The following is a 22,774-nucleotide window of genomic DNA, read 5'->3' as shown; positions in this document are numbered from 1 at the left end:
ATGACAGCTGGAGTTCCTTTTTTCTTTTCAATGGAATTTGTAGGCACGTGACATATCTAAAATTCACATTATTTGTATGTGCCAGAATTTTAGGTTTGAAAATTTGGCCACATCCTTCAAACACAAATGGTCAAAGCCTTGCCTAAGTGAACAGAGATTACTTGAATAAAGGCATCATCTGCCTTAACTTAGCTTTTTATGATATAACTCTCAATCCTCAAAACTGAATATAATTAAATTATAATATAATTAAAGTAACTTACCCAGATTTCACGAAGTTGGATATATACTCCATTATTTTTAAGGAAAGGCTTTTTTCTTCCGGAGTAAACTGTCCTTCATACTGGGGGTAAAATGGCAGCCCAAATCCATACTGCACATCGGGTAGGAGCTCCAGGCTTGAACTGAAAAATACACATAACGATAATAATAATAATGAAGCCTCCCCATCCACTTCCTTGCTTTGAAGGGAGGAGGGCTATAGCGAATGTTTTAAATCAAGCATTTAAGTTTTAAATTATTTTAAACTATAGCTAGAATCATGGGAACTGCAGGGCTCAATGCTTCTCAATATGAGGCCACACCTAAAAGAAGAGATGGAAGCAAGAATGTGCAATATGTGTAGTGAGGGGCCTGTAGGCATTTCCTACAAGAAGGAACATGGAGGAAGGAGGTATAAATCTCTCACGTGCAATTTCAATTCTGTAGAAGTAGGAAATAATCTTTTTGGTGTATGCCTAAATGTTCAATGAGATCTGAACTATTGTGTTACCAAAACAAAATGCAAAGAGGAAGGTGATGGAGATCGGGGCAGCAACAACAACAGAATGATCCTGGTTTAATTTAGAGGCCTGAAATGAAATTGTGGCCGTATCTAAAGTCAATAGTTTTGCCAGCTGACTCTGCTGGGATCAGGATTCTCTTCTCCCAGTAGCCTCTGAAATCCAAGAGGCGTCTTGTAGGAAGTGCGTTTTTTGTCTGTTTGTTTTTGCAGGTTTCTTGCAGGCATAGTTTCATTCTAGTTTCCTTGGTGGTGCCAAAGTTTGGTCTCTGTAGTGGAATTCTCCTTGAATTTAGTGTGGTGGTCTGGTGAAAATCCATGGGAGAGAGTATCATACATCAGATTTAGATGCCTGAGGATGTATGAGTCATGAATGTGACCTGAAGTGCTTCAAGAGCTTGGAAAGAGAAATCTAGGCAGGCAAGATGATCCCATAATTGAAGGACATGGTGGGATACAGATTTTAGTGCACCAGAGATACAGCCAGGACTTGGTGAAGGGTGCTAGATGCTGGAAAGTTTGTTCAACATCTCTCCCACCTTGGGTCATGTCAAGGTGGGCAGCAGCAAGAGGCCAGGGAGAAATAACGGGGGATTTTTTAAGCCTGGCATAAAAAAAAAAAGAGGTACAGTACTTAGGTGTGTTAGTCTGAAGCCAGGCAGAAGACAGGGTCGACTTGCACTTTATAAACTATCTACCACGTACAGAGAGCATAAGCTGATTAAAGGACAGATGCTGCATCAGATGCTGTGAAAGGACAAGCTTAGAGCATTGCTTTTCCATTACTGGAACTGCATTATTCTATGCTCATCTTTCCCAGCTGCAAAAGGTTGTTTAAAGGTGGCATGACTGAAACTACTTTAGCTATGGACGTAAAATAACGTGGCATTGATAAATGCCAGATGCTGCTTCTGATGGAACAAAGCTTATATTTCAAAATACCGGAGGCAGGTGGACTGAATAGAAGATGGCTCCTCTATATTTTAGCAGCGGTGGTACCACACTCTTTTCCCAAAGCCTCCATTTAAAAAACAAATACACACCCTGCTAAATGAAGTACATCTTTGTCTGATTTTCTTTAGTCCTATCGTAAAACCTCAATAACACTTCGCATCTGGAAACTGAATTATTTACAGATCATTCTGCAAAACAATGTAGAGCTGAGACTAGATTAAAGCATATTTTTCTGCCTCTAATGTTTACACAGGGATTAAGCGAGATCAGAGTTTAATAATTCTGCTTCAAAAATAATTTGCTTGGCCCTATACATTACAGCAATGTTTGGCATGAGCACTGCAAAGAGGAGGTGCTTAAAGGGAGCTGTTTGCTGTATTTAAGAAAAAGGCTCATTTTGGGGTATAACTGAGGCCATCAAATTAGCAAAGATGTGGGACGGGGGCAAAATAATTCATTTAAAGGAGCTCTGTTAAGGTGAATTTGACTTTAAAACAGCAAAACAGCTGGGCTATTAGCGTAGAGGCTCTCTCAGAATTAGACTGTATCCTCAGCAATGAGGCAGCCAGACAGACGTCATTATAATTCACATCCCAGAAGTAGTAAGCTCTTAAACCAAGATCCAAATAGGATTATATTTATCTGTAACGATGTCAACTGCACCATTGGGAGAGGCCACTTCTGACCCTTGTTCCTGGCTGACAATCCTGCACTCTGGCCAGGGGGTCACAGTAGTAAGAGGATGGTGAACAGAAGACTAGGACAAAGGTGGTCTGGATCTGTCCAGGGCACAGATCAGCAGTAAAGCTGGAGGAAAAAATCTGTCTCTTGATTTAGCTCTGACACTCACTGCTGTTGTATGTCAGGACAGCGCAGCTGGTGTGTGAGGACAGCGTGCCATCCACAGTAGCTCTGACCAGAGAGCAGACCAGCCATCTTAAGAAGGACCGAGAGCAGCCATTCCTCCCTTTATTGCACGGGGGAAGTGGGATTCTGCCAAGTGCAGAGATGAGTGACTGTAATAACTCATTTATAGCTTTATTGCAATAAATGTTTTCACTCTTCCAGGGAAGTGTCCAACACATCAGTGCTATCCTGGGTCAGATCAAAGGTCCATCTGGCTCCAGAAGTGGATTGAGGGGGGGAGGGGGGGCATGGCAGTGCAGTTGCACCCTCTTTCTGCTACTGCCATCCCCAGCTGACTTGGGAACAGAGGTATCCTCAGAGCTGCTCCTGCCCCACTCCAGCTGTGGGCCACAATTGCACATGTGCCAGACTCGGCAGGGGACAGCAGCGGCAGGGGATGGGCTGCCTCTTCCTGTACCTGCTTCCCCCTCCAGTCAGGTTCCTTGCAGGCTTGGAGAAGGCACTGAAGGAGCCACCCCACCCCCGGCCATTTCTGCCTCCGGCTAACACAGGCACACAGGGAGACCCAGAACTACTCTTCCCCTGCTCCAGCCATGGGTTGCAGGCAGGCAGGCTCCAGGGGGAAAAAAAAGATCAGGCTCAATGCTTTTTTTTTTTTTCCTTTCTTGGGTGGAGCCTGCTTTCCCAGGCTGCTGCCAAGCTGCCTGCAGGTCTTCCTGCAGAGCCCCTAAGCTGTACAGAGCCCAGTGCTTCACTCCACAGCTGGTAAGGCCCCAAGTCATTTAAGGCGCATTATGCTGCTAAATTTGCTACAGCGGCTGGAATTAATGTGCAATACACCACTGCAAAAACCAACACCATTAAAGCAGTACAAAAGCATTTAGCCGCTTTGAGGTGTCATGCACACACGCCTCTTGTTTCATCTACACATAGCCCAGGCCGTAGATATAGATGTGCTCCCTCTGCACCAACATACATTGGGCTTTTTTTTTATTATAGAAAGTAGAACAGCTGCAAGAGGACAGAACAAGAGGCTAGCTCAACAGCTCAGCACCTATGCTGTAGACTTGGGATGGGAGTGAGTCCTGTTGAAATCTCAACTCCCAATCAGGCACAGCAGGGATCTGAACCTGGGTCTGACATCCCAAGGAGATGCCCTGAGTCCTGGGCCCTGAGAATAAAAAAAAGGAGTTAAAACAGCAGTTTGTCACAAAACGCAATTGCTTTATCCCTGCCAGCAACATGCAATGCTTTCGAAAACAGGAGCGTGTAATCCAACAGATCATCTTTAAGATCTGATGAACAAGAATGTCACCGACAATAACTTATGCCGCTCTGACTGAGTGGGTCTCTAAGGTGCCACCCGGCTATGAAGATAATAAATAAGAAGACAATACATAGGATTCACAACTGCTATTGAAGGGGTTTCACATTCTAGCTCCTCCCATCTCGTATCCCCCAGTAAACAGGCAGCTGATTTGGAACCGTACCTTTGTTCTACTTCTAGTTCATCATTTCCCCCTGTAAATTCATTTTAGGATTGCAACAGTTTTCATTATAGATGAATAATGGTGGACTCTAACCTGGAACTCTTCTTCTGTTTTCCTCTCTAAAAAAATATTCCTTAAACTCCATGTCTGACAATCTGAGCTAATTATATGGCACTCTGAGTCACATTGTCATCTATTTTTGGTTGGCTTCATGCATTTTTGGGGGTATCTTCTTTTTAAAAAGTCTGTCAAATAAAGATAGGCTAATGCCATAAGTCAAAGGTGTTACATTGTAAACTACTTTTCAAATTTTTCTAAAATAACAAGATGAGGATAATTCTTAGGAAAGAGCTACTGACGAATCAAGGCAGCAGTCAGCTGATGGAAACCGGGGTCATTACTGAACATGCTAAAAGGATGTTTATTTGGCAAAAGGTCTTTGCAAAGCAGTGATAACTATTAACAGAATAGACTCTTCTATGCTACATGACTTAGAAAAGGGGCAGGTCTTGTCAGACCAACCCGACTGCCTTTTATGGTCAGGTCACAAAGGCAATGGATGCAGGTGTCGCCGTGGATGTAGTCTTTCTAGACTTCAGCAAGGCCTTTGACACCGTCTCCCACCCCATCCTCATTAAAAAACTAGGCGACTGTGGCATTGATGCCTACACCGTCAGATGGATTGCAGAGTGGCTGAAGGGTCGTACTCAGAGGGTGGCGGTGGATGGGTCATATTCGACCTGGGGGGAAGTGGGCAGCGGAGTCCCCCAGGGCTCAGTGCACTGTTCAATTTCTTCATCAGCGATTTGGACGACGGAGTGAAATGCAACCTGTTCAAATTTGCTGATGATACCAAAATTTGGGGTGAGGTGAGCATGCTAGTAGGGAGGGAAAGACTGCAACAAGACCTGGATAGGTTACAGGAGTGGGCTGACGCATAAATAAGATGCGTTTCAATACTGGCAAGTGCAGGGTGCTGCACGTGGGCAGTAGAAACCAGCAGCACACTTATAGAATGGGAAACTCCCTTCTTGAGAGCACGGAGGCAGAAAGGGATCTTGGAGTCATTATTGACTCCAAGATGAACGTGGGCCGACAATGCGAGGTCTCGGTTGGCAGGGCTAACCACACCTTGCTGTGCATCCACAGATGCATCTCAAGTAGAGCCAGGGAGGTGATCCTCCCCGTCTATGCACCACTGGTCAGGCCACAGCTGGCGTACTGCGTTCAGTTCTGTGCACCCCACTTCAGGAGGGATGTGGACAACATTGAAAGGGTCCAGAGGAGGGCCACTTGCATGATCCAGGGACTACAGGGCAGACCCTACACTGAAAGACTGCAGGACCTGAACCTGTTCAGCCTTCACAAGAGAAGGCTGAGGGGGGACCTGGTGAGTGTCTATAAACTCACTAGGGGGGACCAGAAGGGTTTAGGGGAGACGCTGTTTCCCCTAGCGCCCCTGGCATGACAAGGAAAAATGGACACAAGTTATTAGAGAGTAGGTTTAGATTAGACATCCACAAGAACTACTTCACGGTCAGGGTGGCTAGGAGCTGGAACCAGCTTTCAAGGTAAGCGGTGCTGGCTCCTACCCTGGGGGTCTTTAAGAAGAGGCTTGATGCCTACCTGGATGGAGTCATTTGAGTCCAGTCTTTTCTCCCGCCCAGGCGGGGGGTCAGGCTTGAAGATCTACAAGGTCCCTTCTGACCCTACTGCTATGATTCTATGATAATACATGTTTAGCTATCTGTTTCCATTTCTTCTCATGATATTAAATTCTTATTGATAACTAGACAACAGGACCATATAAATGGGGATTTAAACCTGGAAAAAAAACAGTGCTATTGCTCAGATAATATGCAGACAGAATTTGCTTGATATCCTCTCTGCAAAATTCATTCCATCTTTATCTGTATAAATAGCTTCAGAGAGAGATCAAAAACATTGAGACAAACCAATGACATGCTTGGAGCAAGTAGAGAAGAGCAGCTGAATGGGGAAAGCTTGGATTTCAAACCATCTTCAGTCTTGCCCTAGCTTTGGCTACAAATGTTGAAGAATCTCCTGGTGTATTGTCTGGTGCCAAGCCAGAGCTATGCATATGCTGATGTTCACCGTCTTCCTGTCTGCTTAGGAAGATGTGGATAGACAAGTAGCTAAAAAATCTTAATGCCAGCCCTGCTACTTCAGCCTGATATATGAGAGTTAAATTGGGACCTTTTTTCCTTTGCATCATTACTCATAATAAAGTTCTGTTGAGCAAAGTCTTTGTTCAGACCCTTTTGTACAAGCCTATTTCCTTCAGCTGATTTGCACAGATACAACTGGACTTTTACAATTGGAACGTACTAAACAATCTTCCTGAGGACAGGCTTAGCTGTGTTAGCCATGAGCAGCTTCCAGAAATGATGCAGAAGTACTTACACTTATGTTAGTTATTTATATTATCAGATATGGATGCGGGTAGATTTGTGGGATAAGAAAGTGTCGTTTTTACTTCATCTGTTTTTAGAACAGAGCTGTGCTTTAACCATGGAGAGAGCAGCATGTGAGCTGGGGTCACAGTTTAGAGAGGTTTTGGTCCTCAGTCTCACACTCAAGATCTTCATTGGCATTTAGCAGAAGACTTGGCCATACTTATGGAATTGGAGGTGGGGGGGAGATCTCATCTGTGCCATGCTTTGCTCTTGGTGGGAAGGTGACATTTTTGGATTGCTTAGACTCAACAACTTGGGTGAAATCAATGACAAAACACCCCACTGACTTCAATGGAGTCAAGATTTCAAGGCACTTACACTGCTGAAGAATAAGATTCCAGATTTCTTGCACACTTAAAGGACCATATGCAGACGTGCTCTTGTGGCCCCTTTGAAAATTGGCTCAAAATGAATGAACCCACAATTCTTTTTTTCAAGAAATGCTAGAAATGATACATTAGGCTGTTTGTGCAGACTTCAACATTCCCCTCACATTAATACTGGCAGTGTTATAGAGTGGGAATTGGTGTCCAATAATGTCCTTTTGGCAGTGACAGTCTCAATCAATCTGACAGAAGGGCAGCAGTCTCTCAGCACTTCAAGGATTTTGCTTGGACTCAGCGTGAATTCTAGCAAAATACAAACCCAAGCAATGTCAAAAGATGATGCTGTTTGGCTACCATCAAAATCAAAGAAATGGCTAGATATTTATAGCAACATACAGTGCCAAATTAAGGCTAGATATGACTTCACTGACTCCGGGGATACCAAGTGGTTCACTGCATCTTACACTATATAAAACTTCTAAACTAATGGCAGAATGGGGAAGAGAGGAGTGCATTTCTCCCAGTTGTCTTCTTTAAGGAAAATCAGAACATGCGGAAAAAACTTACAGGGCTGACTATTGCTCTTAGTATAAGGCTGCCAGATTGTATCCGCTTTTGTATCAAAAGAGCCCAAATGACTTGGGCAATTATATCCTGGAGCTTTTTGTGTATTTTCCATACAGGTCATTCCCTGCATGCTATTTATTCTCAATATAGAAGATGTTTAAGTATATACTACAGCTGTGCCAGTGGAGCAGAATAGATCCCAAGTCATGGGGACATACCTGGGTTAACTCTTCCCTGGTTCTGCATCCACCACCAAATTCATGACTTTGGAGCCCCACTTGCCATATAAAAATGTGACAATTGCTGGGGCTAGGGAAGGGTTAAAATTTCCTTTTGCAGCAGTGCTCTGCCCATGCTCGCTACAGCTGTAGGCTTGAGCCTCCCTCCCTCCATCCCTGTGTCCCAGGGCACAAACTCCATACGCCCCTTGTGGGGGTGGGACTCAGGGGAAGGTGGTACTCGCAGGAAGAGTGATGGAAGGTGGCACTCAGGGGAAAAGGGAGGTCCTAATTTGTGACATGCTTGCCAAAAAAGGCTGGCCACCACTGACCAAGAAAGTGTCTTTCAGGAAGTCAGCCATATTGGTCACGGGCTAGATGCAACAAGTAATGCACAAATCAGAGGGGGCAAAGCCAGATTTGATGTCAGGAAAATAACTCGCCGAAAAGCTTGAGTGTTTTAGGTTCAAAGTTTCCAAGCTTTTTTATTCTCTGAGCCTTTCAGCTCCACGGTGCTGTTAGGCTGCTCCTTCTCTGCCTTTCTTAAATCCACTCTAGCCCAATATTTTGCCTTTATAAGTTTATCCAAGGCTCCAAAATTCAGCACATCTGTTATATAACAAGGCCCCCAAATCTGAATACAGGTACTCTATGGAAAGATACTTCAGACAGAGAAAAAGATCTGGAATGGCAGATCTGGGCAGGAGAGTGGCAGAAAAAAAGATGCAAGAAAGAGGTATGATGCGACTACAGGAGTGAGAAAGGAAGATTAGTTTAGCTGCAGCATGAATGGAAGAGGTCAGGGAGATCTGAAGGAAAGAGTTTATCATGGTACAACAGGACAAAACACAAACATTAGCAGAGGGGACAGAATGAAAGTAACAACTCTTAGTGAGGAGTCAGAGGAACAAGTAACTTTGGTACCGCAAGTGTACACTGTGTCCTGTGGTCACTGCTCCTGATTGGCTATAAAACCTATAGCATATAACCTATCATTTTGTTACCATCTCTTCACCACCCACCATCTCTGATCAGCTTGCTGGTCTCATCTTCTCTGTTTCACATGAACAAGCTCTTTGCAGCTAGGAGTCTAATTTCCTACCCATTTGTACACACGGTGTTTGTATTCTTGCTAGTAATCAGAAAACACCCCCTCACATTTCAGTGGATCTATGTGTATGTTCAACCCGAATCAGATGCTCACTCCATTCCGTCATAATTTCATAATTATGGGATTCATTACCCTGTCACTGAAATGCACCCCCATCGCAGGGTGCAGTTTGGGTATCTGCACCTCAGCATACCGAACAAAAATACAGAAGCAAAGGAGAACGCCGTAATATGGAAAATAAGCAGGAAGTAATTATTCGTGTTAGTAATTATTCATGTTAAGTTCTGCCTAAGACACCAAGACTGACAATGCCTATTACTGTGACAACCGTTGTGGAAGTTTCAATCCTTGTAGGAAGGATTCCCAGCTGGCAGAGACCGATACCAGTCCACTTACTGCCACAGAGCCACAACACCACCTGCTCTGGCCCTGTTAAATGACCTGAACCTTGACTGATACATATCCTTTGAAAGGCAGCCCCTTCAGCAGAACAGTGGGTCTTAAAAGCATGATAGGGCATTGCTGTAAAAGCAACTCACTGAGATCAATGCCGCTTAATGAATCATCAGCTTCCCAGATCACATCTAAAGGGTTGCTGACTAGCTTCTATATAATCTTCACAATACTGTTAAAAAAACCCACATACGTTGCTGTCAGAATGTGCTTATGAGGTCTCAGATTTCTTTCTTGCAACTAAAATTATTTCCTAAACTTTTCTGCACTCTAAACACATTTGGTCAGTGCTGAGGAGCCACGGTCTTGCCACAGTGTTCAGAATAACTGTTTACTCGAAAGCTTAAGTCTTCTGGTGGAAAAAAAGTGAAAGAATGACATGTGTGCTATACAGTTTTGCCGCAGATCATTAAAGCAGGAGTTGGCCATGGATTGTGCTCCTTATTTAAAATGACTGAAGACTAAAGCAGACACAATGTCATGCCAAGCTTCAGAGAATTTTACCATATGGATGGTAATATTAGTTTGTTCTCTCCAAGTTCCATTTACTTTTTGAAAAATCATTGCCTAATGGGTTTTCTGTAATTTTCCATCTATATCATAGATAAACAGAGTGGGCTTTCTGTCGATGCCCTGGTGTGTGTGTGCCTAGATATATCACACATATGCATGCCTGTATGCACATGGCCTAATGCAAGGCAAAATGTCCTTTCACCCTCATCTCCAAAGCTTCTGTCCATCCACAGTTTATTATTTAACTGCAAGAAGTGTTGGAAAAACCCTCAGGACCCAAGCAGTGGGAAATGTTATGGCAGACTACGAGTTCGAAGACACATCATTGTGTACAGGAGCTTGGTTGCTGAACACTCCTTTTCACAATAAGATGCTAATTAATTCTTTATGAATTTTAGGTACTAACGTGGCCCCTGTAAATGTGGTGTGCAAACACATTATCATTTTAATGTCATTAATTTATGGAACTGAATGTAGTTATCCTTTTACCACCGCAAGGCAGGGCAGTGTTGCTATTAGTATTTTACAGAAGACAAACTCCAATACAGAGGGCTGGTCTCTCTCTCTCATTACTAGCTCGGGCAGGCCCATGCTGAAACAGTGCATTGTTCTGTGTGCTACGTCCTGAACTGGAGGAAAGTGTCTCATCATGATACTACGGGTGAGCTAATTGGTTCTGCCTAATGAGGCCAGACGCAGCACCATGCAAGCATAGTTGCACTGCTTCCAGTGCTCAGAGCAGGCGTGATTTAGCACAGTGCTGCCTGGCACAGGAAGCGGGAGACAGACATACTCAGAGAAGCCAAGGCCACAAATGGCATTTAACCTAGGACTTGGGCTCTGAGCTGTTTGGCTCTCTCAGGACCGAGGCACTTTTGGGTGAACCCAGGAGGAGGGGAATTTACTGGCGAAAGCTTAGCCATATGTGCGCTTTTGATGCCCGCAGGGTTAGGAAGGAGCTCTCAGGGGCCTTTATGCTGCCTGGCTCACACCCAAACCCACGTGGGATCCTCTGCCCACGTTGCACGTGGAGACACTCTGACTGCAATGCCCAGCACCCACCTGAAGGGCTGGGGTCCACACAGCAGTGGCGATTATTTCTACCAAAACCTAAGTGGTTAAATTGCTCACCTAGGATGTGGGAGGCCCAGGTTTCATTTCTTTCTGCCTAAGGGGGCTTAAACACACTTCTCCCACCTCCCATGAGAATACCCTGACTTCCAAGCGAAGGGCTGCTCTGGGGAAAGATGGGCACTGGGCTTGCTCACGTTGAAGATGTGCCACTGGGTCCGAGCCCGTGTCTCAGGTCTCTTACCTATGTTAGCCAATGGCTGTTTCATGTCAAATCCTAGCTCTAATTGGACGGCATGTGAATTTGGACATATTCCTGCTATATACAGGGATTTATTCTTTACTACCTTGAGATTACAGGGCATTCCCATATTATTTGCTAGACAGAGCTTCATGCTGTGCAGTCATACCCAACAGTGGAGTCTTCAGCATAGCCTGCCTTGTGTACAACGGACTGTCAGACAGCTTGCTGGGGCAGGGAGCAGTTTCCATATGCTAAAATTGAGATGAAAAATTAGGAGGGGTTCTGTTTTACACACACACACACACACACACACACACTGACCTGGGGGTCTGAGCCCTGAATGAGGCAGGGATTCTGTGGGCCAACTGGTGTAAACCACAGTAAAGGAAGAACATATCACATTGCACATGCATGACGAGACCGAAATAAGGGTGCACAGGCAACCTGAATTCTGTTCCTCATTTTCAAGTGCTAGACTTTGCAATCCGAATAGTATTCTTTTAGCATACAGGGTTTTTCTTTAAGACTAAGTTAAGATGTGGCTGGACCATGTAGGTCAGATCTGATCTAAGCCCTGGCACTTGGAGGATGCAGAGCTAGCATTCCACTTCTCATTAGACAAGACTTGGCTCCAGGCTACTGAGATGGTCAGTAGGAGCCAAGATCTGATTTGAGGAATTTCTGACTCTGGGGCTTTATCTTCTTATCACCTAGCGTCAGGCACCAGGTTTCTTAAGGTGGCTATTGGAAAAAGAGATAATAAGCTTTGCTGCTACTAATTTTCATTTATTGTCCAGTCCAAATTGACCAAAAGATGGATTAAAAAAAGACAAATGTAATACACTGAGCTGGAAAGCACAAAAAAACAAAACTGAACGAACTGGCTTTGAAGATGATTGGCTACTATGTAGATATTTGAAAATGTGTCCTCAAGCCAGGAAGCGCTATATAAACTATTACTCATATGGAGACTGAGAAGTAATAAATTGTGAAAGCACAGGAGACAGATTTCTAATGTGACAGGATGAGGTGAGGGGAAGGTTTACTGCATTTTCATGAATTTCTGTGGTTCTAACACAGTTCCTATTTAGGTACACAGAACACTGCCTTATCGCTCTCTGCAATTAGCCCCTATCGCTGACAAAAATGGCCTGCTTCTTTTGCCTGCAAGATGAAACCTTCTAGCTAATTTGAGGACACCTCTTTCCATTTTTCCTCTGCTGGGTTTTGGCACAATGCATCCCTGCTCTCTTAGGAGCCTTAGAAAAGTCTCTTATCTTGGTATATTGGTAACTAAATAGAACATTGTACAAAAGTTCTTGTCAGAGTTCCCAAAGCAAGACTGGCTCCCTTGGGATTCAGTACTGCTCTATTTTTGAATAAAGTGACTCTATGTGCTACAAAAGCATCTACAGCCCAGATCTGAGTTGGTTTTCAAATGCTCCCCGCCTTGCAATCAGAAACAACTGCACTCAGGGCTCAACTTTAGCTCGAAGAATAGAACAATAACAATTAAAAGACCCTTCTCTACTCACTAGCATCAAAACGCTATTCACATACCTCCCACCTTTTTGGAGAAAATCCTAGGAAAAGAAACAGCTGTAAACAACATGCTTCAGAAGCCTTGAGATTCTGCTGGACCAGGAGAGTAGAGACCAGAGACGGCGACTGATTCAAGAAAACACGTAGCAGAACCTTCAAGTTAAACACTGGCATACTTATTTCACTGATTTGGGGTCAGCTGCACCCAAAAGTGACTGCTGCAGCATCCTGTGATGCTTTTGACCCAGAAAGAAAGGAACCAGGATCAGAAATGAATGTGGTGAGTTTGACTCACATGGCAAAAACAAACCACTACCTGGAAATGATGCTGTTGGCTTGACCTCTCTGAAAAGACATGTTTAAAATAGATTGAAACAGAACTGGTTGAAACCTGGTTAACCTTAAAAATGTGCAGCTGTCCATTAAGGGGAAGGGGTACTTTGAGCATAACAGAATTAAACGTCTCTTGGCCTCCATACGTGTCAGAATTATTTAAAAACACAGTCCAAGAAACTGTGTCTAGTGGGAGTTTTCACCCTGCTGTCATTTAAAACTAAATACAGCATCTGTACTTAATGAGATTCACAGGAATCCCCACTGGTAAGGATACAAACTTGGCTTAGTCCCAGTTCTTTGGAATACTCATATGTGTAGGTAACTTGTCTCACATGAGATGTTCCTCTGAGCTCATAGCAGGTGCAGCCAGGGAGTGACAGAGAGAGGCATGAACATGTCTGCTCTCTCCGGGGACCAGTAGAAGCCCTGGTATATATTAGAGGATCTCCAAGTGCTGATCTAATTCATGATGCTCTTGCCATAGCTGCCCGTGGGCTGCACTGCAGTCCAGAATGGCCATAACACACACTGGGGACACTGCAGTTCCTTCATGGCATGAATATTTCACTAGAATGATGTAGAGAGACTGGATCGGGGGTCTGGAATGTGGCCACTCAGGGGCTAGGGACAGACATTACATATAACCCAGTTATAAGTGATCAGAAACTGGTTTAACCCTGTAACAGAACAGATGTTCAGTGCACATAAACCTGTTTCAAAATGGCCGAAACCTGTTTGAGATAAACCTGGTTGAGTGTAGTATCAGACTTAACAGATTTCAGTCAAATTGGTTTATGCAATGTCTGTCCAAGACCCCTTGCTGATTCAAGTTCAGTCAGACTCCCCCAGCTTCCCAGCATGCTTTCTGGGTTGGGCGGGGCTCTCTACTCTACAGCAGGCCTGGTCCCTCTCCTCTGCTCCCTAGCCAGACCTCCAGCAGAGATTGCAAGCATCTGCCTCATTTCCCCCTGTTCCTCATCCCTCTGCCCCCTGCCACTCCCTGCTAAACAGAGATCCCTGTCCCCTCTGCCTTACACAGATGCACAGCATTAGCTAGCATGCCACATCCTGGCTTCGGCCTGTGCTGTGGTGGACAGGACAAAAGCAGAATCAGCAGGTAGCTGGTAATATCCCTCTGCTGTTTTCTTAATAGGATGGTAAACAGTGAGTTAGGGGTGATAAACACTGTGTTATGAATTCCCTGCTGAGCTAGTCGGGAGTGGGGGGAACCCCTCCCTAATCAGGGTGTCCTGCTGGGGCCTGGCTATGCCCCCCTCAGCTCAGCACAGTGGAAGGGAAGGGAGGGCTGCTCGAGCACCCCCCAGCTTCTAGCCTGAGCCACTGCATGCATGTGCCTGCATTTTTTCAGTCTGCGGGGGATATCTGTACACTTACAAACTGATTTAGCCTAGCCAGTTTAGACTTACCTGAAAAGATTAAACCAATTCAGGCTCAGGCTTTTTGAAGGTCTGTCCCAAACCAGGAAGCCTGTGGCACAGTTTGAAAAATGAACCCAGATCTTCTAAGCCAGTGCCTGAATCTCATCACCAGTCCACTTTGTTAAAAGGTCATTATTGAGGCCCTCTCTGTCAAGCGAAGAGTCAATAGCAGAACTCTACAGACTTCAACAACAGCAGAATGAAGGAAAGCTTCACACCACTGGAAATCCCACCCTGCTCCTTTTCCCTTTATAATTTCCCTTAAAAAACTCCATTGAACAGCTTATGACTTTGGAGCAGGCTTCTCTTGTATTGCATAGATGACTTGTGCCACGCAGAGAAGAGACAAACAAGATCTCTTGGCCTGAACCCTGCTGATATGAGTAAGTTTGACAAAGTTTGGACCATGCAGGTTTTTGTTTTGAAATCCCATAATCCAAGCAATAAAGCAAAATATATCTCCTTACCTGCTGTCTGAGGAGCTCTCCGGCACGTGGTACATGAACACATTCCCTCTAGAGTTATCAGCCCAGTGACTCGCCATGCTTATAATGGGGCAGTTAATAAAACGGTCACTGAGAAGGAAGCAAACAAGAATATACTCATGGAGAAACAATTACGCAACCAGAAAATACTTCCAAAATCTATATTTCTTGTTTTAGACGGCTGGTTTCCTCATCTCTTCCAGTCTAGCTTCCATTTCCTATCTTCACCGCAAAGGGGTGAAACAAAGCTTTCCCAGACCCTGACACTCTAGGTAGGCCTTCCACAAAGAAGGCAACCATTACCAGTATAATTTAAAAACCTCTGAAAATGATTCCAAGACGTGTTTCCCCACACAGTGATGCTGCATTACGATGAAGCTCTCAGGAACTTCCAGAGCAAGAAACAAAAGGCCTCTCTCACTGATCCTGGGGCATCCCATGCTTTCTAATGGGAGGATTTATCCTATTTATTTCTGATTTTTAGCACCAACAAGCTTGCAATGGCATCTTGCAAGAATGTTAGCATCTCAGTGGTTATAGGTCACAAGCGCCTGATCCGGATCTTGGATTAGGATAATTTTGGAGGGAATTTCCACATTTGGAAGAAGGATACTCAAGTGGGCATCTGCTTGACACTGCTCAGTATAGAATATGTAAATGTCTGAAGCAGATGGAGTAATGGCCAGAGTACAGGTGAGAGGATTATATGATAAACTTAAATGTGTACCCAGTACACATTATACATAAAAATATGAACCACACATGATATGAAAGTCAGAGGTTTTAATTCTTGTTCACTGCAGTAAACATGAAACCTACTTACTGCTTAAACATTTGACTGCCAAAAGTGACTGATGATAAGAAAAAAAAATAATGTGAGAGGAGCACAGAGATGTGCTTCTCTATTTAAGTGTTTTAACCAGTTGTACCAGTTCAGCAGCATTTATTTTAAGCTCACAGAACCTCAACTCAGAGACCACAAAACACTGGGTTGTATGACCAAAGCTCTCTTTAGCACTTACAACAGACAACACCCTTTAAAACTAAAGCTACCATGCTTCTGCCATCTATAAGCACGCAACTTTGTGGGAACAGATGTTCTGTGAAATATCAGGACTTTGAAGCTATTTTCTCCTGAGAAACATTCTGAAGCCTGTTGGCCACTTAAAATTCAATTCTCTGTGGGTAAAGCAAGGAAAGGAGTCAAATGTTCTAGGTTAATTTTGAAAAACAAAAATCAAGTGTACGTTCCTTCTCACAGCTCGCAGAATACTGTATTAAAAAGACTCCATGAAGCTCAATTTAAAAAATTGGGGAAAATATCACAGAATTTCAACCAAAACCATTTTAAAAAATTAAAATCTTCTATAACTCCAGTCTCAAGTGCATGCAACTTGCAACTCAACTGCTTAAGGTGCTTTTTTGTGCTTTATGAGCTTAGTAGAACTTCACAAAAGAATTACAGACCCTGAGTGTATAAGTGGCCTTGGGTTACACATTTATCCAAGGATAAAGTTCTCCTCTTCCTTAACTACCCATCTTCACTACTTATAGAGGTTTTGATCGTCACTTCCATTCCTCTCTGGAGCATAGGCTGGGGCCTGGAGAAAGTATTATGGTGGAAGTGCTGCTCAGTGGGCAGAGCAGCGGGCTAGCTTTTGGGGTGTTTCAAGTGTACTGAATTCTGTTGCGCTCAACTCCTGGTATGATCTCAGGCCAGCCAGTCGCATCGCTCTCTCTCAGCCAGTTTAACCATCTGATTAATGCAGGTAATAACTCAAACTTTCCCCACCCAGGGGTGCAGTAGGGCTTGCTTATGCATCCTGGGGCCCTTGGATAAAAGAAGTGACCGTAGCAACCTTAATTATTATTTTAATGGCTCCTTGCTGAGGGCTGCATGACAGTGAGGAACCGTGCTTCTCAAGTGATTCAGGTACCTAGTTGTTTATCACAGTTTTCCCAGTGGTTTTACATGTTTAAAACTGGACTCTCTCTACAGTGCCCGGAGACGGCCTAGTGATTGGCACCTTGTCAACAGAAGAGGCTGGCAGGCAGGGAGGGAGAAAAAGCCCAGAGCGAAGCAGTACAGTGGATAAACCACCCCCTGGGTGCCACTGAAACAAATAAGCCGCCGTCCGCAATCCACTGCTTGCTTGTGTACTTCAGGACCTCAACACACAGGCAGACCCAGACCACCCGCGGGCCTTTCCCAAACAGATCTGGTTGCTGGATTCTGGGATAAGATTTTCTAAATTAATCTTGGCTCACTCTCAGCTCCATCCCCCTTAGGCTCTCTGTGGGCAGCAACCTGTGATTTCAGTGAAGATCTACTGAAAGAGGAAGTGTGTTTTTAGAGCTCTCCATGCTGGTGCAAGTGTGGGAGGATACTGTGCAGCACAGACAGCCAAAATCACAGTCCTGTAGCTGTGAGTGCTCCTGTAGAAGCAGGCTTGAAACAGCCTGGCTCAACAAGTCGAAGGAAGCAACCACTACATTCATTCTCTTGGGGATAAGGAGCAATTTTCATAACACATCTGCACTGTCAGCAGAGGGATGTCTGCAGGGGCTTTTTAAAAAAGCATATGCCATTCAAATGTAACAGGGTGGATTTCAGCTGGTGTTGCAAGGAAGCAGGTAGGGAGAGGTGCATGGAGACTTCCCCTCACTTTGCTTCCATGCGTGCGGGTGCCACAGCCCTGGTCTTGCACTCTCAACGCAAGGGCTGCTCCTGTCTTGCATAACCAGCCACCTAGGAGGAGATGGGAGAGAGGGTAGGGTCATGACCCTCCCTACAAAGTGTGCAAAGCCACACTCAGACCCACTGACTTTTCATTTCTCCAATCATACTAATCCCCAAAGCTATTTGGGCTACCGCTGAGGATTTCATCATTCCTTTCCCATTTTCTACTCCTGTTCATTCTCATAGTGATGTCAAAATTAGAGAGACAGCTGTGAGAAGTTCAGATCCAGACGCAAACTGCAGGACTGTGGACTGCTTAGTGCCAAGCTCTGGTAATGACATCTCTAGTACTGTAACAATTATTTCCACGACAGAGGGCTGTGATGCGATACACAGAGTGACGACACCAGCAGGCAAGTTCCAGTGGATCAAGCACAGGATGGGAGCCAGAGAGGTCTAAATTCTAATGCTACTTAATCAGGCAATGCCTTATGGCCATGGGCAAGTCCCTGATGCTTTACACTAGTCCACAGAAGCTTAACCAGTACAAATGGCATATAGGCATCTAAATTCAAAAGAACGATCCAAAAGGGCCCTGCTTCACCACCATCACTGATAACGTGGGCATCTATCATCAGAACAGGGATTCTTCTGGACGCTAAGGGAATGGAGACTTCTCATGTGGAATAGAAGCCAGGTACCCAGTTCCATGCTCTACTGGCTTTTCTATACCGTACCTTTTTGGAGGTGCCCAACTCTCCCCATTCAACCTACACAGCATTTTAGTTCTGACCACTATATATCACCCTGTGGAGGCATTTACACTTCCGCTGACTGGAAAGGGATCCTAGGCACGCAGACTCTTTTCTATCTGAATTGCCCTCTTGCAACTGAACACCAAAGCCCCAATTCTAGTCTACCTATTAAGTGCCTAGGAAGACTAGGAGCTTTTTTTCTTGAAGGAGCTGGATTAGCATCTACCGCTGATAATGAATTCTGCATCCGTGTAGGAGTGTGAACAAGAGGACACTTGAGGTCCATCCCAAAGCTATAAAATGCAAACTTATTGCATCTCAGGTTCACAAAGTAAAGGTGGACTGAGGTACATCATATGATCTTATTCCACCCTGCTTGAATCCCTGAAAGTCCATTAATGCATGTACTTTTGTAATCAGAACTCTTGGGGAGGTGATATGTTTTTTTTAGACCAATTAGATAGTTCCAAAAATATTCTTTATTTGCAAACATTCGGGCACACACGCCCTTCCTCAGGCATAGGAGCATGCAAAGATTGTAAAATTTCTCCCAGGTGGAAATGCAATTTTTGTAACCCATTGTCAACTTTAAAGCTAAGTTGTAAAAAAGTAGCCAGGAGGACAAGAAGCCATCCATCTTTTGTATTAAGTTTTCCAGGGACTCAAGCAAGCAGGATGAAATAAAGTTTGCATTTAGATTCCTAAATCTACCAGGCACCTAATAGGTGGAGTTGGATCTGGCCCCTAATCTTTAGGCACTGCAATCCAAGTTTTTGTACGGTTTTCACCACCATAGTAGCTAATTGTATAATTAACAAGGACTAAATGCTGGTAACCCCAAAAACACTCTAGTTGCAAGAACAGTAGGATGAGCTGCCTAGGAAAATTGTGGAAGTGTCTTTATTGGAGGTCTGTTTTTTAATTTTTTCTTGAAGAAGCTGGATAGGCATCTATGTGGGATGGTTCGGGGTGAGCAAATTCTCCATTTGCCTAGGATGCTGAACTAGGAGACAATTAAACTCTGTTCCAGAGCTATAAAACACAAACTTATCTCATCTCAAGTTCATAAGGTAGAATAATACAACTCATTGCTTACCGGGTGGCATTTTCCAAAGCCCTAGAGAATGTTGCATAACCTTCAGATGAATGTTGGAGGGAATAGTACCAGGTGGCTGCATCCTCAATAAAAGAATTGGAGTCCTCTCCCCCAAGGGAATTCTGCAGGGCCTGGTAAAAGGCTGTTTTGCTGCTTACTCTTCCTTGACTTTCTTCAAATTTCTAAAGAGGAAAAATCATAGCATTAAAAACAAACAAAAAAGACCCAACAAAGAATAAACTCTCTCAGGAACAATGCAGCCCCAGATCTTCCTTTGCTGCAGACATTCCTATTCCGCTCCAGGCTGATACCTGAATTCCCAGGGAAAGATGGAGTGCACGTCTCTGTCCTCAAAGCTGTTGAGCATACAGAGATGGGGAGGTTGACATGTGCACCAAAACATGCCTGGCTATTTATTCCTGGTCTCGGTAAAATAGCAGTTGCTGGCAGGCTTTTGATGTCTCTGTTATTCAAGGACGGTTTGGGGGGTTTTGAGGCTTTTTTAGCCTTTGAGATTTTTTGCATTCCTTTTGTAAATGGTAGAAGTTATTCCAAGTTGGGAAACAGTGACTTCTTGAAAAGCCTGAAGCTTAAGATTTTCCCTGAGCCTTGCACTTTCACAGGTGCACAGTGGCTGAAATTTAGTCTGATATCTTTAAAATGTTCCCAATAGTAACATCTAATAGACTATCTTTATTATTGTGGGCAGCTCATCTAAAGCAAAACATACATCTAAGTTTGCCCAGTCAAGTTACCCTATATGTTTATACTGAATATACTGCATGCCCTGCATCTGGTTTTTATCAAACAGCTAGGAAATCTCTTTCTGCAGCCTTGTACGGAAAGTGCAAAAAGCTGCAGAAGGAATAATTGCTTTTCCAAAAGTCACAGAAATTAGTGATGGAAAAAGAAGCATCAAAGTTACGCCCCTCCTGGCACCTGCATGTGACTGTCCATAGAAATCATTCTATTGTTCTGTCCTGCTCAGCTTTACTAGAGCTGGGCCCCTCCAAGGAGCAACTTTCCTGGTATTCAGTGTTAACTCTTTTTTTTTTTCATTTCATCTCATTTCTGCCGTGGCTTTACAGATGGACAACACCATAAAAACATGGGTGGATGGAAGTCAGTGGGGTATTTTAATCACAATGTTTTCTTCCTTCTTGGTGTTTATATACTCTAAGGCCATGTCCATATTAGAGCGCCTGTGCGGCATGCGGTGCCGCAGACACATCCATGGTGCCACATATTGCACATTCAGCTGTTCTCCATGCTTCAAGGTAGCAGCTTGGAGGGCTTTTTCGACCCTGGGATCTCCCCACATACACAAAAGCAGAGTGACACACACAGAGGTAACATGCACCACCCAAAACTGGAGCCTGGCTGGCTGGAGCCACACTCTGGCTGCTGACCAGGCTCCAAGGGGCAGGATCACCACTGCTGCAGCCCCAGGAGGCCCCCAGATAAGGCTGCTGGGGTCAGCATCGGGCTGGCCCTAGCCTCCCCTCCCCTACCTGGGGTAACCTGCCACGTGCCAGAGGACACGTGACAAGTGTTCCTCAAGGCTCAAGGTATGCCGCCGCTTCTTGTCCCTGGGGAAACAAAGGTCCATGCTCATGTGAACGTGGCCTAAGATTGTGTGCGTCACAAGTGTTTAGATAGTACCAATAATCTCTTACTAGGATTGATTTTACAGAAGGTGTCTCTGCTCTGAAGAGTTCAGAATCTAAAGACAACATGTCTGGAGGACAGGATGTACACTCAGAAAAAAGTGGTATTTTCCCCTCTGTTTCTCTTTTATTCTTATATTTGCTGCCATCTCATTTGCTACCAATTCATGGGGGGGAAATTAAGGTTTCCTAAACGTATAGTTATCTCATGCATTCACATGAACAAGTACAACCCACAAGAGCAGTAATTCAGCCAATATATGCATCCTTAGTTCCTGTAATACAGCCTCTAAAAGCAGCACCTTCCGCTTCTTTAGACATTTCCACTGTTATCTGCATTTCATCCCATTAGTCTTTGGCTGCTCAAGACTAAGTGTGTTAGGCAGCTGTTCTGAAAGCTGTCATCTTATTTCCACCAACATCTGGGAAGTGAAAATAATCACCCAATGGAAACTTTAGTCATACATCCATTAGCAAATAAGGACACATGATTTGCATCTGGAAAGGGGCATCTGTACAGGGAAAATGGAAAAATTCAAGCATGCTTTACTATAAAACTATCCACTTGCACACACAAATGCAACATGTGCACGTAAGTACAAGTGCATTTTTCTGCAAGAAACTGAAAGCACGTCACTATGGTCTGGATTCAAGTTGGGTACTTTCTTGCGAGTCAGATCAAGTCATGATCTGCTGAGCCAGCTAGCCATGTAGAAATGAGAGTTGGAAGAAAAATGGGATTTCCATCTGTGGGAAAGTTCCTCTATTTTGAAAATACAGCTTCATCCCACTTTGGGAATTTTCCCCCGATAAGAAAATATTCCAAAAGATTGCTTTTGTGTGCTGATTTGATCTAAACATACCATAATCTAAACACTGGATATTCCTGTATAAGCCAAAAGGAGTTTAAAAGAAATGTTTGTTTCAATACTTACCTAAAAAACAAAACAAAAACAAAAACACAAAAATCCCCACGTTTCTGGAAATGAATTGATGATTTCTTATGAAAATTCTATTAAAATTGAGACGGTTTCATGAGTGTCCTCCAACATGACCAGTTCTCATCAGAAATGTCAGACCAGCTCTATGAGGAAACACTTCCCAAAAAGCACATGACATAACAGACCGGGGGACTGTGGCACCACACAGATAGCTACGTGATTCACAAAATAAACCCAGCGATTTTAATAGGAATCCACTTGTCAAAAACATTCTGACTTCTTGTGGTCTTGCTGAGCTCTTTGCAATAGAAGTTTGAGAACAACTGGAGTAGACTCTACCAGATCGATAGACACAGCTGTAGCCTGTGCCAAATTGTCTGCGTTCTGCTAACTCCCAAGGGGTGACCGAGTGAAGGCCCCGTGGGCTTTTCTTCAGCATTACTAACAAGGAGGTGAGAAAATCATTAGAGATCCTGGGCAAGATTCAGTGGTTTGCCACTTTACACAAGGTACTCATAAACATAGCTGATTAAGCTCGGTTTACAGTTTTTTTAAAGTGCCGAAGTACAGCAATTAGTATGTGTAAGTGAATCTAGACCAATGTGCTATTAAAATACTAAATTAGTAACATATGGTAAGGCTCACATCCTCTGTAAGGTTAAATGGTACCTTTCTAATGCATTACAGTAGTGTTAAGAATTAACACTTGAACAAAGAGGATAGGGGGGAGGGACCAGTAAACATGGGTATTTTAGACTTTT

The 22,774-nt window shown here is 44.0% G+C and overlaps 1 protein-coding gene across 1 annotated transcript in view; it reads right to left on the bottom strand.

The window, feature by feature from the left end:
- The window catches only part of TG (thyroglobulin), a 211,230-nt gene that overhangs the window by 5,376 nt on the left and 183,080 nt on the right, over nucleotides 1–22,774 (bottom strand). Inside the window, exons 44-46 of the mRNA XM_090037373.1 lie at nucleotides 19,406–19,587; nucleotides 14,857–14,964; nucleotides 264–404 (exon numbers count right to left, since the gene is read on the bottom strand). Of these exons, the coding sequence (XP_089893499.1) occupies nucleotides 264–404; nucleotides 14,857–14,964; nucleotides 19,406–19,587 (431 nt within the window). The remainder of the gene's footprint in view (nucleotides 1–263; nucleotides 405–14,856; nucleotides 14,965–19,405; nucleotides 19,588–22,774) is intronic.

Source organism: Crocodylus siamensis, chromosome 3 (assembly GCF_052110815.1).
Source record: "Crocodylus siamensis isolate JL-2025a chromosome 3, ASM5211081v1, whole genome shotgun sequence".
NCBI classification, from domain to species: Eukaryota; Metazoa; Chordata; order Crocodylia; family Crocodylidae; genus Crocodylus; species Crocodylus siamensis.
This window is presented reverse-complemented; position numbering and strand designations above follow the sequence as displayed.